Genomic DNA, 22,584 nt, shown 5'->3' on the forward strand with positions numbered 1-22,584 from the left:
CACATTTAAGGAAAGTGCCCATTCAGATCCTTCAAGATCTGAACAGTTCCTATCAACTAAAGTTTTCCACCTTATTTACGGAACTCAAGAACTATATTTACTGCTAGTAGTGTTGCGGATTACAGGCCCATTACAATTTCTACTGTTCTACTTCGACTTTATCATAAAGTGTTAGTCAAGAGACTGCTAAAGTATATCCAACGTAACATTCAGCAGAGAGTCTTTGTCCCTTCGGATGGCTATGCTAAGATCATCTATATTCTTTCCGCCCTCCTTTCCAATGCCGCCGACATTTTAAGCCTTTGTTTATAACCTCCCTGGACCTTCAGAAGTCCTTTGATAGCGTTTCTCTTCTTGCTGTTTTAATAACACTATCTATATCTATTGCAGGCTGTGCAGCTTCTTTTCTTTCATATGTTTAGAGTTTTTACTCTAATAATTCTCTTACTATTAATATTGGGACCCGTGCGACTCCTATTCCCACTGTTTGGGGTGTTTGCCAAGGTTTTAGCAACCACTTTTAGCCAATCTCTATCCCCTCTTTTATTCAACTGCATCACTGATGAGTTTCTTCATTCTCTACCTAACCATATTGATTACTCTCTTGATGCGTTTTCTTTTAATGTTATGGCCTTTGCAGACGACCTTATTCTCGTAGCCTCCACTAAGGTAGACTTGCAGGAACTCCTTGACCAGGCAGTCAACTTCTTTCATGTTAGAGGTATTACCATAAATGTAGAGAAGTCCTGCTCATTAGCACTTGTCCCTTTGGGGTATGACAAGAAGCTCAAGGTTGAATATCTTGAGTTTTTACTGCATGATAGGCCATTGCATTGCCTTACTGTCCTGGAGGAATGGAGATTGGTATCTTCTTTACACTAAAAGAACAGTCTTTGTTCCCTTTTCTTTAGAAAATGCTTTGTCATCTTTAAAAAAAAGCTCCTCTCAAACTCCAGCAAAGGCTTTTCCTCCTTTCAAATTATTTGATCCCCTAGGTACTATCATAAGTTGATACTTGGGCATACCTATGTCTCAGTACTTCCCATATGGATAGGGCTATTCGCTCTACCATTTGTTCATGCCTTGAGCTTCCTTTAAATACTCCTGTTGCCTAATTTCATGCCATGGTGAAAGGATGACCGACTTAGTATCCCTTCTCTCCCCTCGCTTATCTCACGACTCCTTTATAATAGAATTAAGAAATATCCACTTCTCAAATTTGCAGGGATGCATTTCATTGTCCAATTATCCAAGAAGACCTTCAGTTTACTACAGGGTGGACCAAGTATCAAGGTCAACTAATAGAGACTGCATCAGCAGAGCATAAGAAATGGGTTACTCATCTATATAGCTTTGTTGATGGTGCATCACTTTATGAATCTAATCTAGTATCTCCCCATCATCAATGGGGAAAGGAAGGTACTAGACTCCTACCTGGTTATGAATTTATTGACTTAATCAGGGCTAGGATCAATGCCCTCCCCACAAAAGCCTGCACAATCTGCGGCCGTAGAGGTGACGTAAGTTGTAGGATAGGCTGCCACTACAGTGAAACCCTTTTTCATATTGCCCAATGTTGTTTTGAAACTCATGATATTCAGGTGAAGCGGCACTAAGCTGTGGTTTCCATATCAAATAACCAGTTGAAAAACAAAGGTTGGGAGACTGCAATTGAACTGCACTATAGGACTACAGCTGTATTAGAAAGCCCAATTTAATTGCAAAGGAGGGTGAAAGAGTTTGGGTTATTGATACACAGATAGTGGGTACTGGGCTCCCACTTGTTGTCAGCCATAGGAACAAGGTCTCATATTATGGGCAGAATCAACATAGAGCTTGCTCGACAGATTGAAGAGGATTTTGAGGATGCTCCTCATTTCACTAGCTACCATCTCCTTTTGTGGTATATGGCGCAATAAGAGTTACAAAGACTTCTATATTCTTGTTGAGAGGCTTATACGCTGGTTAGACATAATAACTAATATTTAAGGAATTGACAGCGTATACTGGAAATATAGATTAAATAAACTTTAATATACACTTTCCGATATTTCGGCGAACGTCACGTTGCCATCTTCTTGGGAACTTACTAAAAAGACACGTGCACACAAGTACTAATACAACAAATGAGACTGAGGCTAGGACGCTAGCGTTTTCCTAAAGTCCTGATGGTGCCCCCTGGCGGGCTATATTGGTAGTTCTTGGCCTTTGGGCTGAAGTTCTTTTGATAAAAGTTTCCCAAATTTGGGGCAGTTTCATGCTTCCAAATTTGTTGAGGTTTGGCATGTTCCTAAGTGCCGAGGCTGATTCCATGAATAGTCTTTCATACTTGAACTTGCTGCGGTGTATTACTGTGGCTTTCTTCCATCTTATTCTGTGGCGAGTATCCAGAGCATGGTCTGCAAGCCCAGAGTGGCTGTACTGGTGAAATCGGATGTAATCCTTGTGTTCTGAGATTCTGATATTTGCTGTCCTGCCTGTTTGGCCAAAGTAGGACAGTTTACAGCTGCAAGGGACCTGGTATACACCAGGTAGGTCTAGGGGAAGTGGTTGGTCTTTGGTGGAGCGGATAAGGGATGCCAGTTTTCTATGTGGTCTGTAACAAGTGGTCAAGTCATGTTTTTTTAAGATTTTATTGATTTTTTCTGAGGTGCCTCTGATGTAGGGAATAGTGATGGATTTAGAGTAATCTTTTTTGTGAAGGGGAGGGGGTGGTGGGTTGTGGATAACTGGGTTAAGTATTTTTTGGATTTTTTGGAGGGGGTAGCCGTTGGCTGAGAAAGTGTCACGGATGTGATTTAGTTCAGTGGTTAGGGCTTGATCATTAGAACAGATTATTTTTGCCCTGTTGAATAATGTTTTAATAACTCCATATTGTTGTGAGGGGGGGGGGGATTGTTGGTGAATGTATCTGCCTGTATGGGTGGGTTTTCTATAAACTGAGAAATCCAAGGTTCCATCAGGTTGGCGGGTGACTAGTGTGTCTAGGAAGGGGAGGTTATTGTTTTCCTCTTTTTCCAGGGTGAATTTGATTCTAGGGTGTTGGTTGTTCAAGTGTGTTAGGAAGGAGAGGAGTGAATCCGGGCCATGTGGCCAAATAGCGAAAACATCATCAACATAGCGAAGCCATATGGTAGGTTTTTGTGGGGCTGAGTTTAAGGCTTTCTCTTCAAACATCTCCATGAAAAAGTTGGCGAAGGGTGGGGAAAGTGGTGAACCCATGGCTGTCCCCTCTATCTGTTTGTAGAATTTTTCCTGCCAAACGAAATAGCCTGAGTTCATTGTAAACTGAAATAGGGCTGAGATATCGGGAGGAAATTTAGCTTGGATTAGCTCTAAGGTTTCTTTGAGAGGGACATCAAAACTGATCATTATGTCATTGTGTTGGAGTGTAAGGTTTTCTATACTGGCTTTGAAGTGGGCTGAGTTTTTTATGTGTGATGGTGTATTGCCAGTATAGTGTGAGAGCGCTTTGGCTAAATGCTTGGCTAGTTTGTAAGTGGGGGAATCAATGCCATCCACTATGGGACGTAATGGCACATTTTCTTTGTGTATTTTTGGGAGCCCATATATGCGGGGGGGGGGGTCTAGAGTTATAGGGTTTTAGTCTGTTGGTAATCTCCACAGGCCAAGAAGTGACCTTCTTAAGGAGCCTATGGAGTTTTCTAATTTGTGAGCTGGTGGGATTGTAATCAATGGGGAGGTAAGTGGAGCGATCTAATAATAAAGCCTTGAGCTTACCTGTGTAGTCTTTAAGATTGAGTACCACAGTGGCGTTCCCCTTATCTGCTTTGGTGATCACTATTTTTTTGTTTCTCTTCAATTCTTGTAGTGCCTTGTATTCACTAATGGATATGTTGGATTTTGGAGGTTTTGCTTTATTGAGAACACAGGCTACATCCAATCTAATGTCGTTGGCGATGTGGGTTGGAAGTTGGCGAATCCCGCGTTCAATTTGAATCATTAATTCCTCGGCCGGTAATTTCCTAGGAGCAATGGCGAAGTTGTGACCACGTGACAGAGCGTGGATTGCTTCTGGCTTTAAGGTAGCTGACGATAGGTTAACAACAGTGTTGGTTTGTAGTTTCAACGCTGAGTTCTTTGTTAATTTATCAAACTTGTTGATATGTCGGCTTCGTACTCGTTCAAATTCTTTTTTAGCTGCCGTACACGAGACGTCATGTAGGACCGACCAAAGCTCGTGATTCAGCGTATGTGAAAGCTCGTTTTCCAGCGTTGCTATAGCGCTGTTTATATCGGCTAGGGAACCGCGCGTAGCGGTAATTTGCTCCCGAAGTAATGCCTGGCTAGCGCAGTTGTAAATACGGAGAGCTTTCTGTGAGATGAAGCGGTGTTTGAATTTAACACAGTTCGGGATGACATGATTATCCCGGCAGCGTTTTAGGAATGCCAGACGGTTAAGTTGTCTGGATAATTTCAGCCTCAGTTTGCTGTAATGGCGGGCCTTGCGTGCGAAGAGATCTCCGTGGATGATCATTATTCTTGTTGAGAGGCTTATACGCTGGTTAGACATAATAACTAATATTTAAGGAATTGACAGCGTATACTGGAAATATAGATTAAATAAACTTTAATATACACTTTCCGATATTTCGGCGAACATCACGTTGCCATCTTCTTGGGAACTTACTAAAAAGACACGTGCACACAAGTACTAATACAACAAATGAGACTGAGGCTAGGACGCTAGCGTTTTCCTAAAGTCCTGATGGTGCCCCCTGGCGGGCTATATTGGTAGTTCTTGGCCTTTGGGCTGAAGTTCTTTTGATAAAAGTTTCCCAAATTTGGGGCAGTTTCATGCTTCCAAATTTGTTGAGGTTTGGCATGTTCCTAAGGGCCAAGGCTGATTCCATGAATAGTCTTTCATACTTGAACTTGCTGCGGTGTATTACTGTGGCTTTCTTCCATCTTATTCTAAATTTATCTAAATCCATTTATCTAAATTACTCTAAATCCATCACTATTCCCTACATCAGAGGCACCTCAGAAAAAATCAATAAAATCTTAAAAAAACATGACTTGACCACTTGTTACAGACCACATAGAAAACTGGCATCCCTTATCCGCTCCACCAAAGACCAACCACTTCCCCTAGACCTACCTGGTGTATACCAGGTCCCTTGCAGCTGTAAACTGTCCTACTTTGGCCAAACAAACAGGACAGCAAATATCAGAATCTCAGAACACAAGGATTACATCCGATTTCACCAGTACAGCCACTCTGGGCTTGCGGACCACGCTCTGGATACTCGCCACAGAATAAGATGGAAGAAAGCCACAGTAATACACCGCAGCAAGTTCAAGTATGAAAGACTACTCATGGAATCAGCCTTGGCCCTTAGGAACATGCCAAACCTCAACAAATTTGGAAGCATGAAACTGCCCCAAATTTGGGAAACTTTTATCAAAAGAACTTCAGCCCAAAGGCCAAGAACTACCAATATAGCCCGCCAGGGGGCACCATCAGGACTTTAGGAAAACGCTAGCGTCCTAGCCTCAGTCTCATTTGTTGTATTAGTACTTGTGTGCACGTGTCTTTTTAGTAAGTTCCCAAGAAGATGGCAACGTGACGTTCGCCGAAATATCGGAAAGTGTATATTAAAGTTTATTTAATCTATATTTCCAGTATACACTGTCAATTCCTTAAATATTAGTTATAAAGACTTCTATAGGCATTACTTCAGCAGACATTAAAATCTTGTCGCTTAGAGATTTGCAGGGCACAATGGTGGCTTTGTATCGTCACCAACAAATGACTTATAGAATACCTTGTTCTGGCATGGGATAGATCTTGATGTATTTTGGCTTCAGTCTTTCTGGCCTATTGGGGCAAAGGCATTGGCGGCCTTTACTCCGGTAGACCATAGTATGTAGCACTGCATTTCAGTGTGAAGATTTTTTAAATAAAATAAATTAAATTAAAATATCCCTGATGCTATGATCATAATCATCCAATCTTTGTCCTGATACTTGAAGTCTCTCATTATAATTACTCAACCTGCACTTATTACTAATTTGCTAATGCATGTCATCTACATTCTCCCTTATACCCCGTAATATAGCAGTACCCAGTTATATATTTCATCCTGTTGGCTTCAATCTCATACTAGAAAGTCTCAAATGAACAGCTTTCTGTATCCCTATCCTCCTGATGTGAACTACTCTTTTTGGCTTCAATTCTTCTGCTTTCATTGCTACCCCCCCCCCCAATCCTTATCCCTGTTTTCTCTGAAAATACTGTATCTTTTGCATTCTATCCCTGTGACTGTGTCATCCTCAGTCAACCATGTCTCGCTGATGCTTATAACTTCTGACCAAGTTAAGCTAACCAATGCCATAAAATTCTTCCTCTTATTCCGAATACTTCTGACATTAGAATATATAAACTGCAATAACCCCTTCATTCCTAACCTCCCTTACACCTTGTGTTGCTTAGTCCACTAAAGTTAAGACCCTAGGGGTACTACATTTATCATCACGTGATCACTCTTACTAACTTCTAGGATGCCTGGATCCACATACTTGCACCTCTGCTAAACATTCTAGTTTTGTGACTTTGCACTTCCACTCTCACTGAACAGTACTTTCTCAAAACATCTGACCCCCCCCCCCCCAAATCCATTTGAATGCAAGGCATCTGCCTTATAAAATCCTTTCTTCCATCAAACTCACTCCCCACATTTGTAAACTCAATGCCATTCCTTCTGCACAATCTGTGCACCGATTCATCCATGATCATAGCTCCATCTCAGATTGCCTCTATCATACTATAGCAATAGACTCACAACTTTTACTTTCTCACTCTTCTTTTTTGTATACACTAGCAACGCTTTCATACCTTCTCGCATACCACACTTATCACCTGCTAAATGATTTGTATCAATCAAAATAAATACCTCTTTCATCTTCACTCTCTGCATCCTTAATCTTGGCATCAGGAAAACATGATTTCATCACATAAAATTCAATCCTTATTTTGTTCTGTGGAGAACTCTATGTACATGAGCACTCTTCTTCATCACTATCTGGTCATTCTCTTCATTTTCCACAGTTTCATTCCTGCTGTCACCCTTATTACATACAACATCATTCTTGCCATTCACAATAGCATTTTCATACATTTCATCTTTCAACTCACTGCTGTCATTCTTCTTACTCTCCTCACACTTTTAGCATTTGCTCTTGAAACACTTATAACAGACCCACTCACCATATCATGTGATGAATCATGCTAAAATTTTTCCCAATAAGGTTGGTAAGCAGTGTGGATGTGTTGCATGTGACTCCCATGTCCAAGTGTGTTATTCCGGTTGTGAAGTCCGCTCATAGAGGTGTAATGATTTGGAGCTGTTTCATCTAGGTATGAACAATGACCTTTGCTTGTCATGTGGAAGATGACCATTTGATGGATACTTCTGCGTAATGCAATGTTGTATGTAACAGACTTATGTCTCTTTCAGCATGATAGCACGCCACCATAGGCATATGGTGGTGTACTGTAATGCTAAAAGTGGTTTGTCATCCTCAAACCACTATAGCTACTGCAATGTGGCTCGAGGAAAATTATTATTATGAAATAGATATTTCCATGGAGTCCAAAGAATCATCATGGGAGGTTCAAACAAACCATTATTCAATCAGAGATGCCAGTGAGAGAAAAATGAATGGAATGGTGAGGAGTGCTTGCATGGAGGAATAATAAAATGTGCCAATGCCAATGAAGTAAGGTGAAAACGTAAGATATTATGGTGATGATTGGTACAAATGACCTCAGAGGGAGTGTGAATCATCTAACGAGAAGAGATTGATTTAAGGATTGTGCAACAAAAATGTATAAGAGAGAACACAGAGAGTGTGTTGATCAATATGATAATGCAGAATCTAGGGGAAGAGCAGTGATAATGAGATGATAATAAGAATGAGTAGGATGAGAGGTCTGGAGTACATGTGAAAATAGAAGGTAGCTGTATTCAAGAAATGGATTGCATTTGAACCAAGGGCAAAAGGGATGGCCTCATATGGGGATAGTGGACTAAGACAGGAGAGGGCATATACAAGTAGTCTCTCCTTAAGCGGGGGATGCATTCCAAGACACCCTGCAGATACCTGAAACCGTGTAGATAGTACCCAACCCTATATATGCACTGTTTTTTTCCTATGAATACATACGTACTTGTGTGTACATACATACCAGTTGTGAAATCTGCTGACAGATGTGTAATATGTAATGATTTGGAGCTGTTTCATCTAGGCATGAACAATGTTTAATTTATAAATTAGGAATAGTAAAGATATTAACAACAATAACTAATAATGAAATAGAACAATTATAACAGCATACTGTAATAAAAGTTATCTGAATATGAATGGAATCTTAGCAACCTCAGCATACATTTTTTTTTTTATTATTAAGATAACTTTTATTACAGTATGCTGTTATAATTGTTCTATTTCATTATTATTTCATTATTTTATACAGTTGAGAACTTTCACCTTTTTTTCACTTAAAAGGAAGCAATTTACAGCTTCTCTTTGGCATATCTGAATTGCCAGCATCACTACTCTTGTGCTTTGGAGCCATTATTAAGTAAAATAAGGGTTACTTGAACACAAGCACTGCGATACCGCGACAGTCAATCTGATAACTACTCAGAACGGCGCTCAATTTAAAACTTATGAATTGTCTATTACTAAAAGAAGGAGCCATACGGCTTCATTTCAGCAATGTAAAATTACATAGGCAAAGTGGATGTTAGATCTCCAACATTATTTCAAAGCCGAATGTTTGTAGAAACTATGAAAGTTTCATAAGAGAGCTTTGAGAATACAATCCATGGCATACCCAAGTTGCCTTAGCTACTTAAGTAGTGCAAGCTAAGGCAACTTGGAGATGCTCAGGATTGTAATCTTAAGCTCTCAGGTCAAATTATGAAACTTTCATGGTTTCTATAAACATTTGGCTTTGAAATAATGTTGAAATCTATTATCCACTTTGCCAATGTAATTATAAATTGTTTATTTCTGGAATTTTTCAAGAATATTTCCAGACTAGTATTGACTGCAGATAACTGAAACCACAGATAGTGAACCTGCAATTAAGGGGGGGGGGGGGGGACTATGGTACTATACTGCAGGCCAAGTGAAGTAAGAAGAGAGTAATAATAGTTAACTGAATATATGACAGTGGGTTGTATTGTATTTCTGCTCTTTTATGCAAATGTCTCTACCTGCTATTTATTTTGTTATCCTGAAAACAAAATTATTATCTGGAAACTTACTTCATTGCTTTTATAATGTGATGTGAATATTGTCTTTGATAGTTTACTATTACTGAACATTTTTAAATGAATGTATCTGATTTTTTAGAAAGGAAAGAAGTCCTTCACCTGCTACAGTTCAAATTTTACGTCAAGATTTGCCTGGAACTATTAAATCTTATAGCAGCAATGGTCAGAGCTCTCCTACAGTATACTTTGGTCAGTCACGTCCTTCTAGTATGTTATCCCTTTCAGGTATGAATATTATGTTTGTCTCTAAGATTACTTACTATACATGTTCTATGCATGAATATAAAATTTTTGTACAAATGAAAAATTATGTTAAGGTATTATAATGCATATTCCGATGCATTAACATTATATACAGGTGTATCCAGGTCATATATACCACATGTTACATTCCCAACTACCATCCTATAGTGAATCATTGCTTTTTTCTCACTTGTAGGTGCATTTAATGGTTTAATAAGATTTTAAAGCAATATATACAATATGTGCATGATTGATATATATATATATATATGTGTGTGTATGCTGCTTTATTTATGTCAGTTACATGAATGAAAAATTTATAATAATATTCACAAACAAAAAAACTTAGAAACGGATAACAACAGTATGTAAAACTTACGCACAACCATAGTGTTAACTAGTATAGCACTTTTCACTTCACTGAGAGCTTTATCTTTGTTTTAAACAACTGCAACAACAGCAGTACGAGGTTAACCTGTCACCTATTTCAGTGTCCACTACACCAGCGCTTCCCAAATTGTGGGCAGCGGCCCCCTTGGGAGCTGTAGGTTTTGTTGGGGGGGGGGGGGGTGAAATAATGAAAACAAATAGAAAATGTTTTAAAACTAAGTAGATTTTTTTATCTTAAAAGAAACGTATTTAATTTTTATTATTTATTATTATTTGTTTTTTGTTATTTTTTATATTTTAATGGAAAAAAATCACACATTGGTGCAGGTTCACAAATTTTGCTTCCTGCGTATTTCGGTGCTTAATGAATATTAGTAAATAAATGCTTATTCATATAGGTTTCGTTTCAAAGCAGAAATCTAAGAATTGCAGTTTCAAATATTTCACCTGATATTGACTTTTTGTGTAGCAGTATTGAAACACATTAAATTGTTATTAAACTTTGTTTATGTTTTTAATTCTTTCTTTATTACTAATCCTTTTACGTTTTCATGTGCTTGTACTGCAAATTATCTATACAATATATCTATCTATATAAAAATATAAGATAATGTGCCATGTTAAATGTGTATGTAAGATGCTAAAAATGTAATATTTGCATTTGATTTTGGCAATATTCACTGTGTATGTTTTATTGAATATAAATTGCTGGCTAAAATGTGTGAGGAGATGGGAGTACAGTTTGTTAATGTGTGGAATGAGTTTGAGGGACAAAGTGAGCTGTATGGAAGCGATGGACTGCATTTGAGGTTATGGTGTGAGTCGCTTGGAAAGACTGCTGCTGGAAGGTAGAGAAGTGAATAGAGAGAATGAATCAGATCGAGAGGGGAGTGATGTGGAAGAGCAGGAGGGTAAGACAGGAAAGATTGAAGAAGTGGATATGAATGGGGAAGTGAGTATTATGAGTATGGAAAATGAGAGAATGGGTGTGCAAGAGGAGAAGGGAAACAGGGAAGCTCAGGGTGGACAGGGGCACACAGCATGAGAAAGGTGGATGTTCCAAGAGGAGGTGAGCATGTGTAGGCAGGTAAGGAATGGGATGACCAGGGATCAAGAGGAAACAGTTGGAATTAAAAAGGGTTTTAAAATGAAGAAGCAGAAAGGGAAGTGGCCAGAGTTGAGCATGGAGAGATCATATTGAGTGAGTGATATCAGTGGAACTAGCTGTAGATCCAGAAATGAGCTGTTGTGTTTGTATACAAATGCTAGAAGTATAAGAAACAAGGCAGATGAAATGGTTGCACTAATTGCATCTGTTCACCCCAAAATTGTCGGAATAAGTGAGACATGGTTGGAAGAGGATGACATCCTGACAGGAACAGAGATGGAAGGATATGATGTGTTTCGTGAGGATAGAAGGAGTAAAAAGGGAGGGGGGAGTACTACTATTGATGATAGAAAGAGTTAGGTCCATACAAAGTAGAGATGCAAGACGGTAATAGTGCCAGTGGTTTTGAGGCAGTATGGTGTGAGATAAAGGTGAATGGAATCAAATGCTTGGTGGGATGTTGTTATAGACCAGGTAATGTGGATGGTGGTGACAGTGAAATGTATAGTCAAATTAGTCAAGCAAATAAAAGGATGATCATTATGGGTGATTTTAATTATGGCAATATAGACTGGAATGATGAGATAGCAATGAAGTAAAGAAAATGAGTTTCTTGAGTTTTTGAGGGATAACAACCTCAGACAGTATGTAACAGAGGGCACACGAGGATTAAGGGTCTTGGATTTGGTCATCTCATCAGAGGATGTAATTATAAATGAGATGTCAAATCATCCACCAACTGGTGAGAGTGGCCATGAGGTGATTATCTGGGTGGTTGCCAGCAGTGCGAGGACCCCTGTGAGAAAAGGGTATATGTGAAACTACAAGGGGGGGGGGGGATTATGAAGAGCTCAGGAGACAGCTTGCAGTTGTAGCATGGAATGAGGAGTTAGCTGGAAAAGAGATCAATGCAGCTTGGGGAATTTTCAAAAACTATCTAGTAGATGCAATGTGTAAATGTATTCCAAGGGTGAGAAGGTTAAATGAGGTAGGTGTGAAATGGATCAATAAAGAGATTAAGCATGTGATACAGAGAAAAAGGGCATTATTGAGGCAGCATAAGAGAAGTGGAAACAACCAATTCCATGAGGACCAGAAAGACCAGTCATGGAGGGTGACTTGGTTGGTGAGAGTAGCTAAAGAGAGGTATGAACAGCAGTTGGCTAATGAAGCCAAAAAGAATCCTAGGGAGTTCTTTTGATATGTAGCCAGCAAAAGAAAGAATGATTATGGAAGGATGACATTGATTGAAGAAAATGGTATAAAGACAGCTGTAGCAGAATGTGTGGTGGAGATACTTAATGAGCAGTTCATAAAGATCTTTCAATCTTGTGAATGTGACTTCATGGAGAGATTGAGAGCAGTTGTTGATGGGGAGGAGAGACTGACTGTAAGTGGGAAAGAGGTATTTGGGGAGTTGAGTATACTAGATGTAAATAAGGCTGTGGGACTTGATAATATATCACCGCATATTCTGAAGGAAAGTGCCAGAGAGTTGACACCTGCCTTGACATTTTTTTAATATGAGTCTTGCACTCGGTCAAGTTCCTAAGGAGTGGAAGGAGGGCAAGATTGTGCCACTTCATAAAGGAGGTGATCGAACTCAAGCATCAAACTATAGGCCTATCTCTGTGTCAGGTGTTGTGGTTAAGTTTTGGAGAAGCTTGTGAGAACTAGGATCCAGAGTTGGGTAGACAACAATGGGATAATCTTTGATGGACAGCATGGATTTGCTAAAGGGAGGTCATGTTTTAATAATCTACTTACTTATTACAATAAGGTGACTGCTTCCTTGTACAGAGGAGAAGGATACACAGTAATATACTTGGTTTTCGCAAAAGCTTTTGATAGAGTACCTCATGATAAGTTGACAGTCAAACTAGAGCAGATGGGGTTGGATATTAGATTAGTGCATTGGATCGGAGACTGGCTATCTGATAGGTATCAACAAGTTGTGTATGGGGGTGCGATATCCAGGAAAAGGAAAGTCACTAGTGGAGTGCCTCAGGGGCCTGTTTTAGTGCCATTACTATTTAACTTGTATATTAATAATATTGGCGAAGATTTGGATGGAGATATTCAGTTGTTTGCAGATGATGCAAAGTTGGGACGAACCATAAAGAGTAGTGAAGATGTTGTGGCTTTGCAAGAAGACTTGAATTAATTGAGTGATTGGGCAAGCAAATGGGGATGTGAGTTCGATGTTGCAAAATGTAAGATTTTAAAATTTGGAAAACAAAGATGGGATGCAGAATTTATGCTTGGTGAGAATATATTGGTGAGAAAATATATATGAGAATATATTGGAAGTAGAGGAAATAAGAAATGTGGAGGTGATAGTGGATAAGGATCTAAAATTTAGGAGACACATTGCCAAAATTGTGAAGACAACACAAAGGCTTCTGGGAATAATGCGGAGGACACTGACGTGTAGAAGTAGGGAGATTCTTATTCCGTTGTATGAGGCTTTGATTAGGCCACATATGGACTATTGTGCGCAGATTTGGTCACTGGGTTTTTAGAAGGATGAAGACATGTTGGAAAGGGTCCAAAGGCGACTGACTAAGGTAGTTTCTGACCTCTGGAATGTTGAATATGAGGAAAGATTGAGAAGATGTAATTTGCAGAGTCTGGTGGAGAGGAGGAAGAGGGGAGATATGATAGAGACCTATAGGTTGGTAAGGGGTTGTTATAAGATCAATGGTGGAGATGTTCTATAGAGAATAATGGGAGATCAGGAAAAAACCAGAGGTCATCCCTGGAAACTGTATAAAGAGGGTGTGAGTAGGGGAGTGAGAGGCAGGTTTTTTTTGTGCAGAGTTGTGATGACTGGAATGCCTTGCCTGAGAGTGTGGTGTCTACAAGGAGTTTGAGTGTGTTTAATGCTCAGTATGATGCGATGTGCGTGTGTGATAAAAAGACTTCCCAGATGAGTCTTTGACTCCATGAGGTCTTGGGGTAATAATAATAATAATGATAATAATAATAATAAATACCATAAATATTATAATAATATATGTCTATATTACGAATTTTTTTCGAGGGGGGCCATGAAATATTTTAATTTTTCCAAAGGGTGGCCCTGCCATCTAGAAGTTTGGGAAACACTGCACTACACCATCACTAAATTTAATAATTTTAATCTTAGTATCTAATGTAAAAAGTTCACAAGTCTTCTTTTTTTTGCTGCATGCAAGAGTAACTATTATTTAAATAATTATAAATTATAGCAATTTAAATAAGTTATAAAATAAAATAATAGTTATAAACAGCTTATGATTCACAATGAAACACAAAGAGATGCAGCAAGTAATTATGTCATAACCAAACAGTGTGTGAAAATTGAGCATCAGTTGATTCACAGCACTGTTATTATTATTACATCCTCCATGGAGTAGACAGACTCATAGTGGGAGGATCATTCAACTGACAACATATTTATCATATAGAATCTTAAAATACTTAACACTCCTTGCATTAACAACACATTCTGGTAATGCATTCCATTCATTGACAATTCTCCATGAAAAAAATCTACTCCTCACACCCTTCTTCACCACACTTTTACATAACTTCCAGAAATGACCTCTGTTTCTTCCCCTCACACTTTCTGCTCTTTTCATAATCCCCCTCTGGATTAATCTGATAAAATTCTCTCACTAACTTAAATGTCTCTATCATATCACCTCTCCTCCTCCTCCTATCCACCAAACTCTGCAATCCACATTTCCTCAACCTCTCTCCATAGCCAGCATTCCAAGGTCCTGAGTGTCTCAGTCGCTCGTCTCTGGACCCTGTAACGGTCCAGAGACAAGCAATTTCTCCACATTACATTGAAAAGCAGGTGACCAGATCTGAGCACAATAGTCCAAGTGTGGTCTGACTAGCACCTTATACAGTGGCACAACCACTTCCTTATCCTTGCATGTTAGAGTACTTCTTGTCATAGCAGCACTATGATGTGCAACCTTTGCAACACTAGCAATATGTTCTCTAAACTTAAGTCTACTGTCAACCATCACTCTCAAATCTCTAATCTCATCCACTTCCTGGAGTACAGCACCATCGATATAGTACACTCCAAAATGCAACACCTTGCACTTATTGATATTAAAACTACAACCCCACTCTTTTGCCCAAGTAAAGTGGATGTTGGGGTTGATCAGCATAGAAATTGAATGGATTGGGATGTGAGGGGGTGAGCAAAAGGTGATTGGGTAAAGGCAGGTGTAGTGGGAAAATCACAACCAGCAAATGACTTGGGTAGGACTGGTTACAGACCTGAAAATGAACTGCTGTTCACTTTCAGGTCTCTAAGGTCTTTATTTACAAATGTCATGAATATCAAAAATAAGGGAGTGAAATTGTTTCATTGATTGAGTTTATTCACCCCAAAATAATTGGAATAAATGAACATGGTTGAATGAAAATGTTACCCTGATGGGAATAGAAATGGAAGAGTGCAGTGTTTTCTGCAAGTCTAGAAAAGACAAGAAGTGGGGGAGTGCTGCTGATGATAGCAAGGAATAGCAATCTCTATCTCACACTGTTCTGCCTCAAAAATGTCAACTGTTTTGAGGTAGCGTAGGGTGAGATGGAGGTTGACAGGAAGAGATATTCAGTTGGATGTCGCTATAGGCCAGGGAATGTGGAAGGAGGGGATGAAGAAATGCATAAGCAACTTGAGTTAGTGAACAAGGGATGGATGATTGATTATTATGGATAATTTTAATTGTGGCAGTATAGATTGGAATGAAGAGATAGCATTTGGGAATAATGAATAGGAATTTCTTAAGTTCTTGAGAGACAACTATCTTAGGCAGTAGGTAAAGGAGTTCATGAGAGGATCAAGAGTTTAAGATCTGACCATTTCCTCAGAGGATGTAATTGTGAGTGGGGTTTCACACTTCCCTTCCGTTGGTCAGAGCGTCATGAAGTGATCACTTGGGTGGTGGTGGCTAGCCATATGAAGACGTCTGTGAGGAAAGGATGCATGTGGAATTATAGGGCTAGTGATTCAGACAAGCTTAGGAGACAGCTTGGAACAATGGCATAGAATGAGAAGTTGAGCAGCAAAGAAATAAATGCTTCCTGAGAACTTCCAAGCAAATACTTAATAGCATCAGTGTGTAAATGTATTTGGAAGGTCAAAAGACTGAATAAGGTAGGTGCAAAATGGATGGATGAGGAGATTAAGCATGAAATCTGGAAAAAGAAGGAGGCACTTTGGAGGTAGCACATGGTTGGTGAGAGACAGGATACAAAAAGGGTTGATAATATTGGTACTCTTTGTGCTTGTCAGCATTGGTTTGTAAAAGAGAGGGCATATTTTACCAACTTGATTATGTACTATACAATGTGATGAATGCATTGTACCAGGGAGATGTATACCCACCCAGTGGTATGCTTAGAGATTTTGCAAAGGCTTTTGTTAGATTGCCACATCACAAGTTCATAACTAAACTGAAGCAGATGAGATTGAGTGATAGATTAGTGAATCTGATGGCCAACTGACTCTCAGACTAGTATGGACAAGTTGTGTATATGGAAGGAAGGGGGGGTTACAGTATCTCAGAAGAGGAAAGTCACTAGTGGCGTGCCACAGGAATCTGTCTTGGGACCATTATTATTTAATTTGTATATTAATGATATTGGGATGGATTTATCTGGTGATTTACAACTCTTTGCGGGTGATGCAAAACTGGAGAGAGTGATAAGGAATCAAAGAGATAGTCTTACAGGAGCACTTGAAATGATAATGAGTGTGCAACAGTATGGAACTGTCAGTTCAATGTTGCAAAGTGTAAGGTTTTGAAATTTGGTAGGCAACAATGGGATGCAAAAGTATACTCTTAGTGGGGAAATTATGGAGGAAGTTGAGGTGACATTGCACAAGTCATCACATCAGATTATGGCAATGATATGGAGGACAAGATTCTGGTTCTATTGTATAAGGCCTTGATCAAGCCTTGTATAGATTATTTGCACAGAGATTTTGTCACCTGGTTTCATGGTGATAAGGATATATATTACTTTGGGATGTGAAGACAGATAGGAAATGCAGTTTGCAAAGCCTTGTGAACAAGATCAAGACATTTAAGTTTGTAAAGGGTTGTTACCAGGTTTGCTATGAAAAATTTTTCATAGCATCGGACAACGGGGTATCCCTGGAAGCTGTATAAGGAGAGTGTGATCAGAGGCATAAGGAGCAGGTGCTTTGCATGGAGAGTAGTTGGTGAATGGAATGCATTATCTGATATTGTGGTGAATGCAGATAGATTGAAGGAGTTTAAAGCATGGTTTGATGGGCTTTGTGTGTAAATAGTGTGCATCTGTAATAAGTCTTTTGATTCCATGGCAGTCTGCTGTTAATAATACTAATAATAAATATTTATACGAGCTCTAGAGCCTTAGCCACATTTTTAACTGAACCAAATCATACAATAAACTACAAAAATCAATTTTCGGTGTGCTATTTTCATAATGTTCCTCTTGATTAATTATAATTATCTTTAAGAACTGTCTTGGTAGTGTCTTTATCAAAAATCCTTTAATTGTACATACTATAATGTCAAATTTACCTAACATTAAAATGGTGCATTGTCCTGTTAGAAAAAAAAAAGTGGGATATCAAACTGTTTGATACACATAAGTGGATATATTAGTAAATATCATCATCATCAAATTGCTGACATGTACCCTCAAGGGGTGTACAGGATATGATAGTACTACATGAAAAATTTACATCATTACTAACTTCCTATCTACAATTTTCTTCCAAATCAGTCTGTTATTGTCAAGACTCCAACATTATCAGGTCTTATATTTCTATCGTCTAAGGCACTTTGTACCGTATCAATCCACCTATATCTTGGTCTTCCTCTGGATCATTTCCCTGCCAACCTGGCAGAGAACACTTGTTTTGCTAATCTTTCCCCACTCATTCTATTTAAGTGACCATCCCACCTGAGATTAGCTCTGCTAATGCATTCCTGGATGCTGACAATGTCAAGTTCTTTCCTAATATCCTTGTTTTTAATATGATATTGCCATTGATGCCACCTGTTCATGTCTATAATCTTTCTTGGGACTCTCATATCTGTGGTCTCTAGTCTTTGGTCAAGTGTTTTACTTCTGGCCCAGCTCTCAGATCCATAAGTTAAAGCTGGTTTGAACACTGTCTTGTATACAGCTAATTTAGTGTTCCAACTAATTTCTCTCTTATTCCATATGAATTTATTCAATTGAATTTCTACCATACCAGCTTTGTTGATTCTATTGTCTATTTCCATATTTAATTTACAATCTTCAGTAAAAATCGTGCCTAAGTAGCTGAAATGTTTTACTTGTTCCACAGGTTCTCCGTTCACAACACAATTGACATTTTCAATGATTCTGCCTATTTTCATTGTCTTTGTCTTTTTATTGCTGACCTTCATACCATATCTATTACAACAGTTATTCAATTTAGTCAGGGAATCTTGCAAACTTGTAGCAGATTTATTTAGAAGTATAGCATCATCTGCATAAAGCAAAGAGCTGACATTAACATCTCCAATTCTGATATCATGTTTAATACCACTTTCCTTCATAATGTGATCCATATGAATAATGAATAACAGAGGGTATAATGTACATCCTTGTCTCACACCAGATTTAACATTAAGCCATCTTCCTGTACTTCCTTCAATTCCAACTGCTGTCTTTTTAGACTGAAGACTGAAGGAGTTTAAAGCATGGTTTGATGGGCTTTGTGTGTAAATAGTGTGCATCTGTAATAAGTCTTTTGATTCCACAACTCAAATAAAGACTAAGTATTGATTGATATAATTTTCCATTGACACCATATAACTCTAGCGTATTGAATAGCTTCTCTCTTGGCACCTTCTCATATGCCTTTTCCAGATCGACAAAACTTAAATACAGATCTTTGTTATATTCTCATGATTTCTCAACTATTTGTCGTAAAGTGAAGATCTGATCCTGACAGCCTCTATTTGGCCTGAATCCAGCTTGTTTCAGCAAGCTTTGCTTCCACAATTCTTCTCAACCGTTTCTCAAGTACACTTGCATAAATCTTGCCAAGAACATTCAGTAGGGAAATACATCTGTAATTCTAACATTCAATTTTATTTCCCTTTTTATATATGGGTACTATGAGAGCCCTACTCCAATCATCGGGAATTTATCCCTCTGTCCAGGCCTTTTGAACTATGCAGTGCAGCCACAGTAAGACTTTTATACCACCATACTTCAGAATTTCTGGTCAAATATCATCTACTCCTGCTGCCTTTCCACATTTCAAGCCTTTGATGGCTTTTTCAACTTCAAGTATGGATATGTATTCCTGACTGTATGCTTGGTGAGTGTTTTTTTACCACTGTACTATCACTTCTTGTTTCATTTAGCAATTTTTTGAAGTAATTACTCCTTACTTCAAGGATATCTTTTTCTCCCGTTTTCATGTCACCTTTATCATAGAGATGACAAACTCTAACTCCTTTAACAGCACTCTTTCCTCCATTTCTAAGCTTCTTCAACAACCTCCAGAAAATTTTGCCACCTCCGATATTTATTTTCTATGTTCTTGCCAAAGTCCTCCCATGACGTTTGTTTAGCTAGTTTTACACAGTGTTTACCTTTCTTACATTTCTCTCTGTATTCTCTAAGAGCACAAGCTGACTTATTTGCCAGGAACTTTGGATATGCTTTCTTCTTTTCCTTCACTGCCTCTTTAACTTCTTGTGTCCACCATGGAGTTCTGATTTTTCTATCCTTGCAGACAACCTCACCACATGCCTCTCTGGCTGAATCAATCAGGGTTTTCTTCAAGGCTTATGACTGAATCTCCAAGGTTTGATTCCTTTTCTCAAACTCTTTCATTTTTTCTTCAACAATCTTTGTGTATTTTAGTCTACAGTTCACTTCTGAGAGCTGCTCAAGTTTTATTTGCTTTAAAACTTTCTTACATGTTATTCTTTTCAATATGAAATTCAGTTTATCCTGCTCAAGACTAAATAGTGATTGCTTCGAATTTCAAAGCCTCTGTACACTCTGGTGTCCTCCACCAGGGAGAAAACATCGCTAGCAACAATAACATAGTCAATGAGACTTTTCTTATTCCCTGCCTCTTCTCTCTGTGAATTTTTGCACATTTTTGTGTTGGAACATGGTGTTAGTAATAACCAGTCAATGTCCTGAGCAGAAATCCAACAGGTATTTGTCATTATTATTGGCTTTGCTCTTTTCTCCAAATTTTCCCAAAATATTTTTGTATAGCTGACAATCATTTCCTACTCTGCTATTTAGATCCCTAACAAGGACCAATTTTTCCTTTTTTATTGTGTCAGTTGTTTTTTCTAAAGCATCAAAAAATTCCTCCACTTCTACCTTAGTAGAACCTTCTGTGGGACCATAGGAACAAATAAGTCTCATTATCCTGTTCCCCATTCTTATATTTGCCCACATCACTCTACTTGAGACTGCCTGCCATTCAAGAAGATTAGCTTCGTATTTTGTGTTGAATACTATGGCTACTCCTTCTTTTCCTTGATTGTCATTGCCTGAATATATAATTTTGTATTTATTGCTCAGAGAGATCTCACCTGTTTTGGTCTTTTTTGTTTCAGTCACTCCTATTATGTCGATCTGGTTCTTATCTAATTCCTCAGCTAGCTCCATTTCTTTGCCATTCAGGCTTCTTATGTTAATAGTACCGATCTTTAACTCTGGTGATGTTGAGTTTGGGTGTGCTTTCAGATTTGTTCCAGTAGCTGACTTTTCGCTGTTCGTCCTGGTTGCCTGCGAAAACAACAGGGACTTTGTTTAGCCAGGCGAGGCCCCAGCTGGCATGAAATTTTGTCATGTTGTACCGTCGTTTTGTATATTGGTTTAAGCCAATAAGAATACAATTTCGGCTAAATCCCAAATTGTCAGTCCATCCTCGTTTGTTCAGTATCTAGGTAGATACCCAACAGGGTGCACCACGAGAAGATGAGGATTGGACATTAGGTCAGAAGCCCTGGTCAGTTCTCTGCATTCCTTTAAAGGCTATGTGGAGGTCTCCTCTCAGTTATACAGCTTTGACCCTTAAGCACCCAGTTAGAAAATACAGAGAAGAAAATTCAAAGTCAGTATTTTTTTTTTTTTTTTTACAAGACTACATGCTGATCTGACCTTTTCGAGTGTTGTTTCTACACTGTGATTTGCTTTGTGATAAGTCTTGATAAGCTGTGCAATCCTTCTGCAATCAAAATCAAATAAGATAAATGGAAATTAAGGAAATAATTACATAAAATGTCTAATATCTAGTTTAGATCCAATGCAATAGGAAAAAAAATACAACATGAGAAAAAATTGGTCTGAGAATGAAGTTGGAAAAAACTTGTAAAAAAATGTGAAACTGCAAATATTAACATCAATGGAGAGGAAGGGAGCTGCATAATTCAAAAATTAGTCTCTCAAAATCAAATACTAAGTTTATTCAGAAATTATAATTAAGCTGAGACAGTGGGGGGGGGGGTGAAGGAAAAGAGGAATAACCCTTTCAGGTATAAATGTTGTGTATTCACACCATTACAACCCTGGAGGATAGATTGGGGAGTCAGTGGGGCTTCTTAAAGAGTTATGTATTTTGTTTTCCTAAATACTCACACATTCTGAAAATTTTACCATTCATAGGGCAGGTACTATTGTAAAAGAGGGGGGGGGTAATTGTAATCGTGTTATATTTACTACTTTTATTACCTATTTTAACTTCAATTCTTTTCGGGTTGCTCCTTGTGTAAAAATGTTATACTACTCACAGTTTTGCCTATTCTCATTAATCCTTAACCTTCCTTTCTTTGTTTGCTAAGCCCTCGTGTCTTAATGTTTTATTCCCCCCCCTTCCCCTTTGTTTATTATCCTTGCCTTTTGATCCTACCTTGCTTAGCTGCCTGTTTATTCAACTATCACTGGCTACACGATTTGTGGCACACTTATTCTTTCAGACCCTTCTTCTAGACAAAATTTATTTTTATTAACAACTGCGCCAGTCTAGAAAAATTAATATAGTCTAAGAATACAGGTAAAGTCTCAACAAATCTCTCTTTAGCAAGGAGTGGCTATTCTAAACTTAATCATGCACACAGGTATGAATTTTTTTTATGAGATAGTGCATTGGCAAATGATCAGATTAATTGTTGCTTAAACAAAACATTTTATTCTATCTTAACATGAATTTACAACACAATGGGAATGACTAACTCTTTTAACATGTCTAACTTCAGCAAGATAATCATATCATTGAAGTATATACACTTAATGTTCATTTAACATTTACACTCAGCTTAGCACCATGAATCACTCATTCTTTACAATAGGTATAGAATAAATATTCCCTCATATAGCGTATTTTTCCATGTATAAGACAAATCATACTTTTTCGAACCCAAAATTAAGAAATCAATATTTTAAAGATAAAACATAACACATTTGGTATATTTAGCAATTAGGTAATATTTTTAAGATACATACTAAGAAATCATGCATCAC

General features: G+C 38.2%; 1 protein-coding gene across 1 annotated transcript in view; it reads left to right on the forward strand.

Annotated features, from left to right (window-relative positions):
* The window catches only part of LOC150099091 (tensin-1-like), a 780,515-nt gene that overhangs the window by 644,754 nt on the left and 113,177 nt on the right, over positions 1-22,584 (forward strand). Inside the window, exon 26 of the mRNA XM_090405808.1 lies at positions 9,388-9,533. Coding sequence (XP_090261934.1) covers positions 9,388-9,533 — 146 coding nt within the window. The remainder of the gene's footprint in view (positions 1-9,387; positions 9,534-22,584) is intronic.

Source organism: Typopeltis vanoorti, chromosome 15, assembly GCF_054136105.1.
Source record: "Typopeltis vanoorti isolate ZY-2024b chromosome 15, IOZ_Tvanoo_1.0, whole genome shotgun sequence".
Classification (NCBI taxonomy): domain Eukaryota; kingdom Metazoa; phylum Arthropoda; class Arachnida; order Uropygi; family Thelyphonidae; genus Typopeltis; species Typopeltis vanoorti.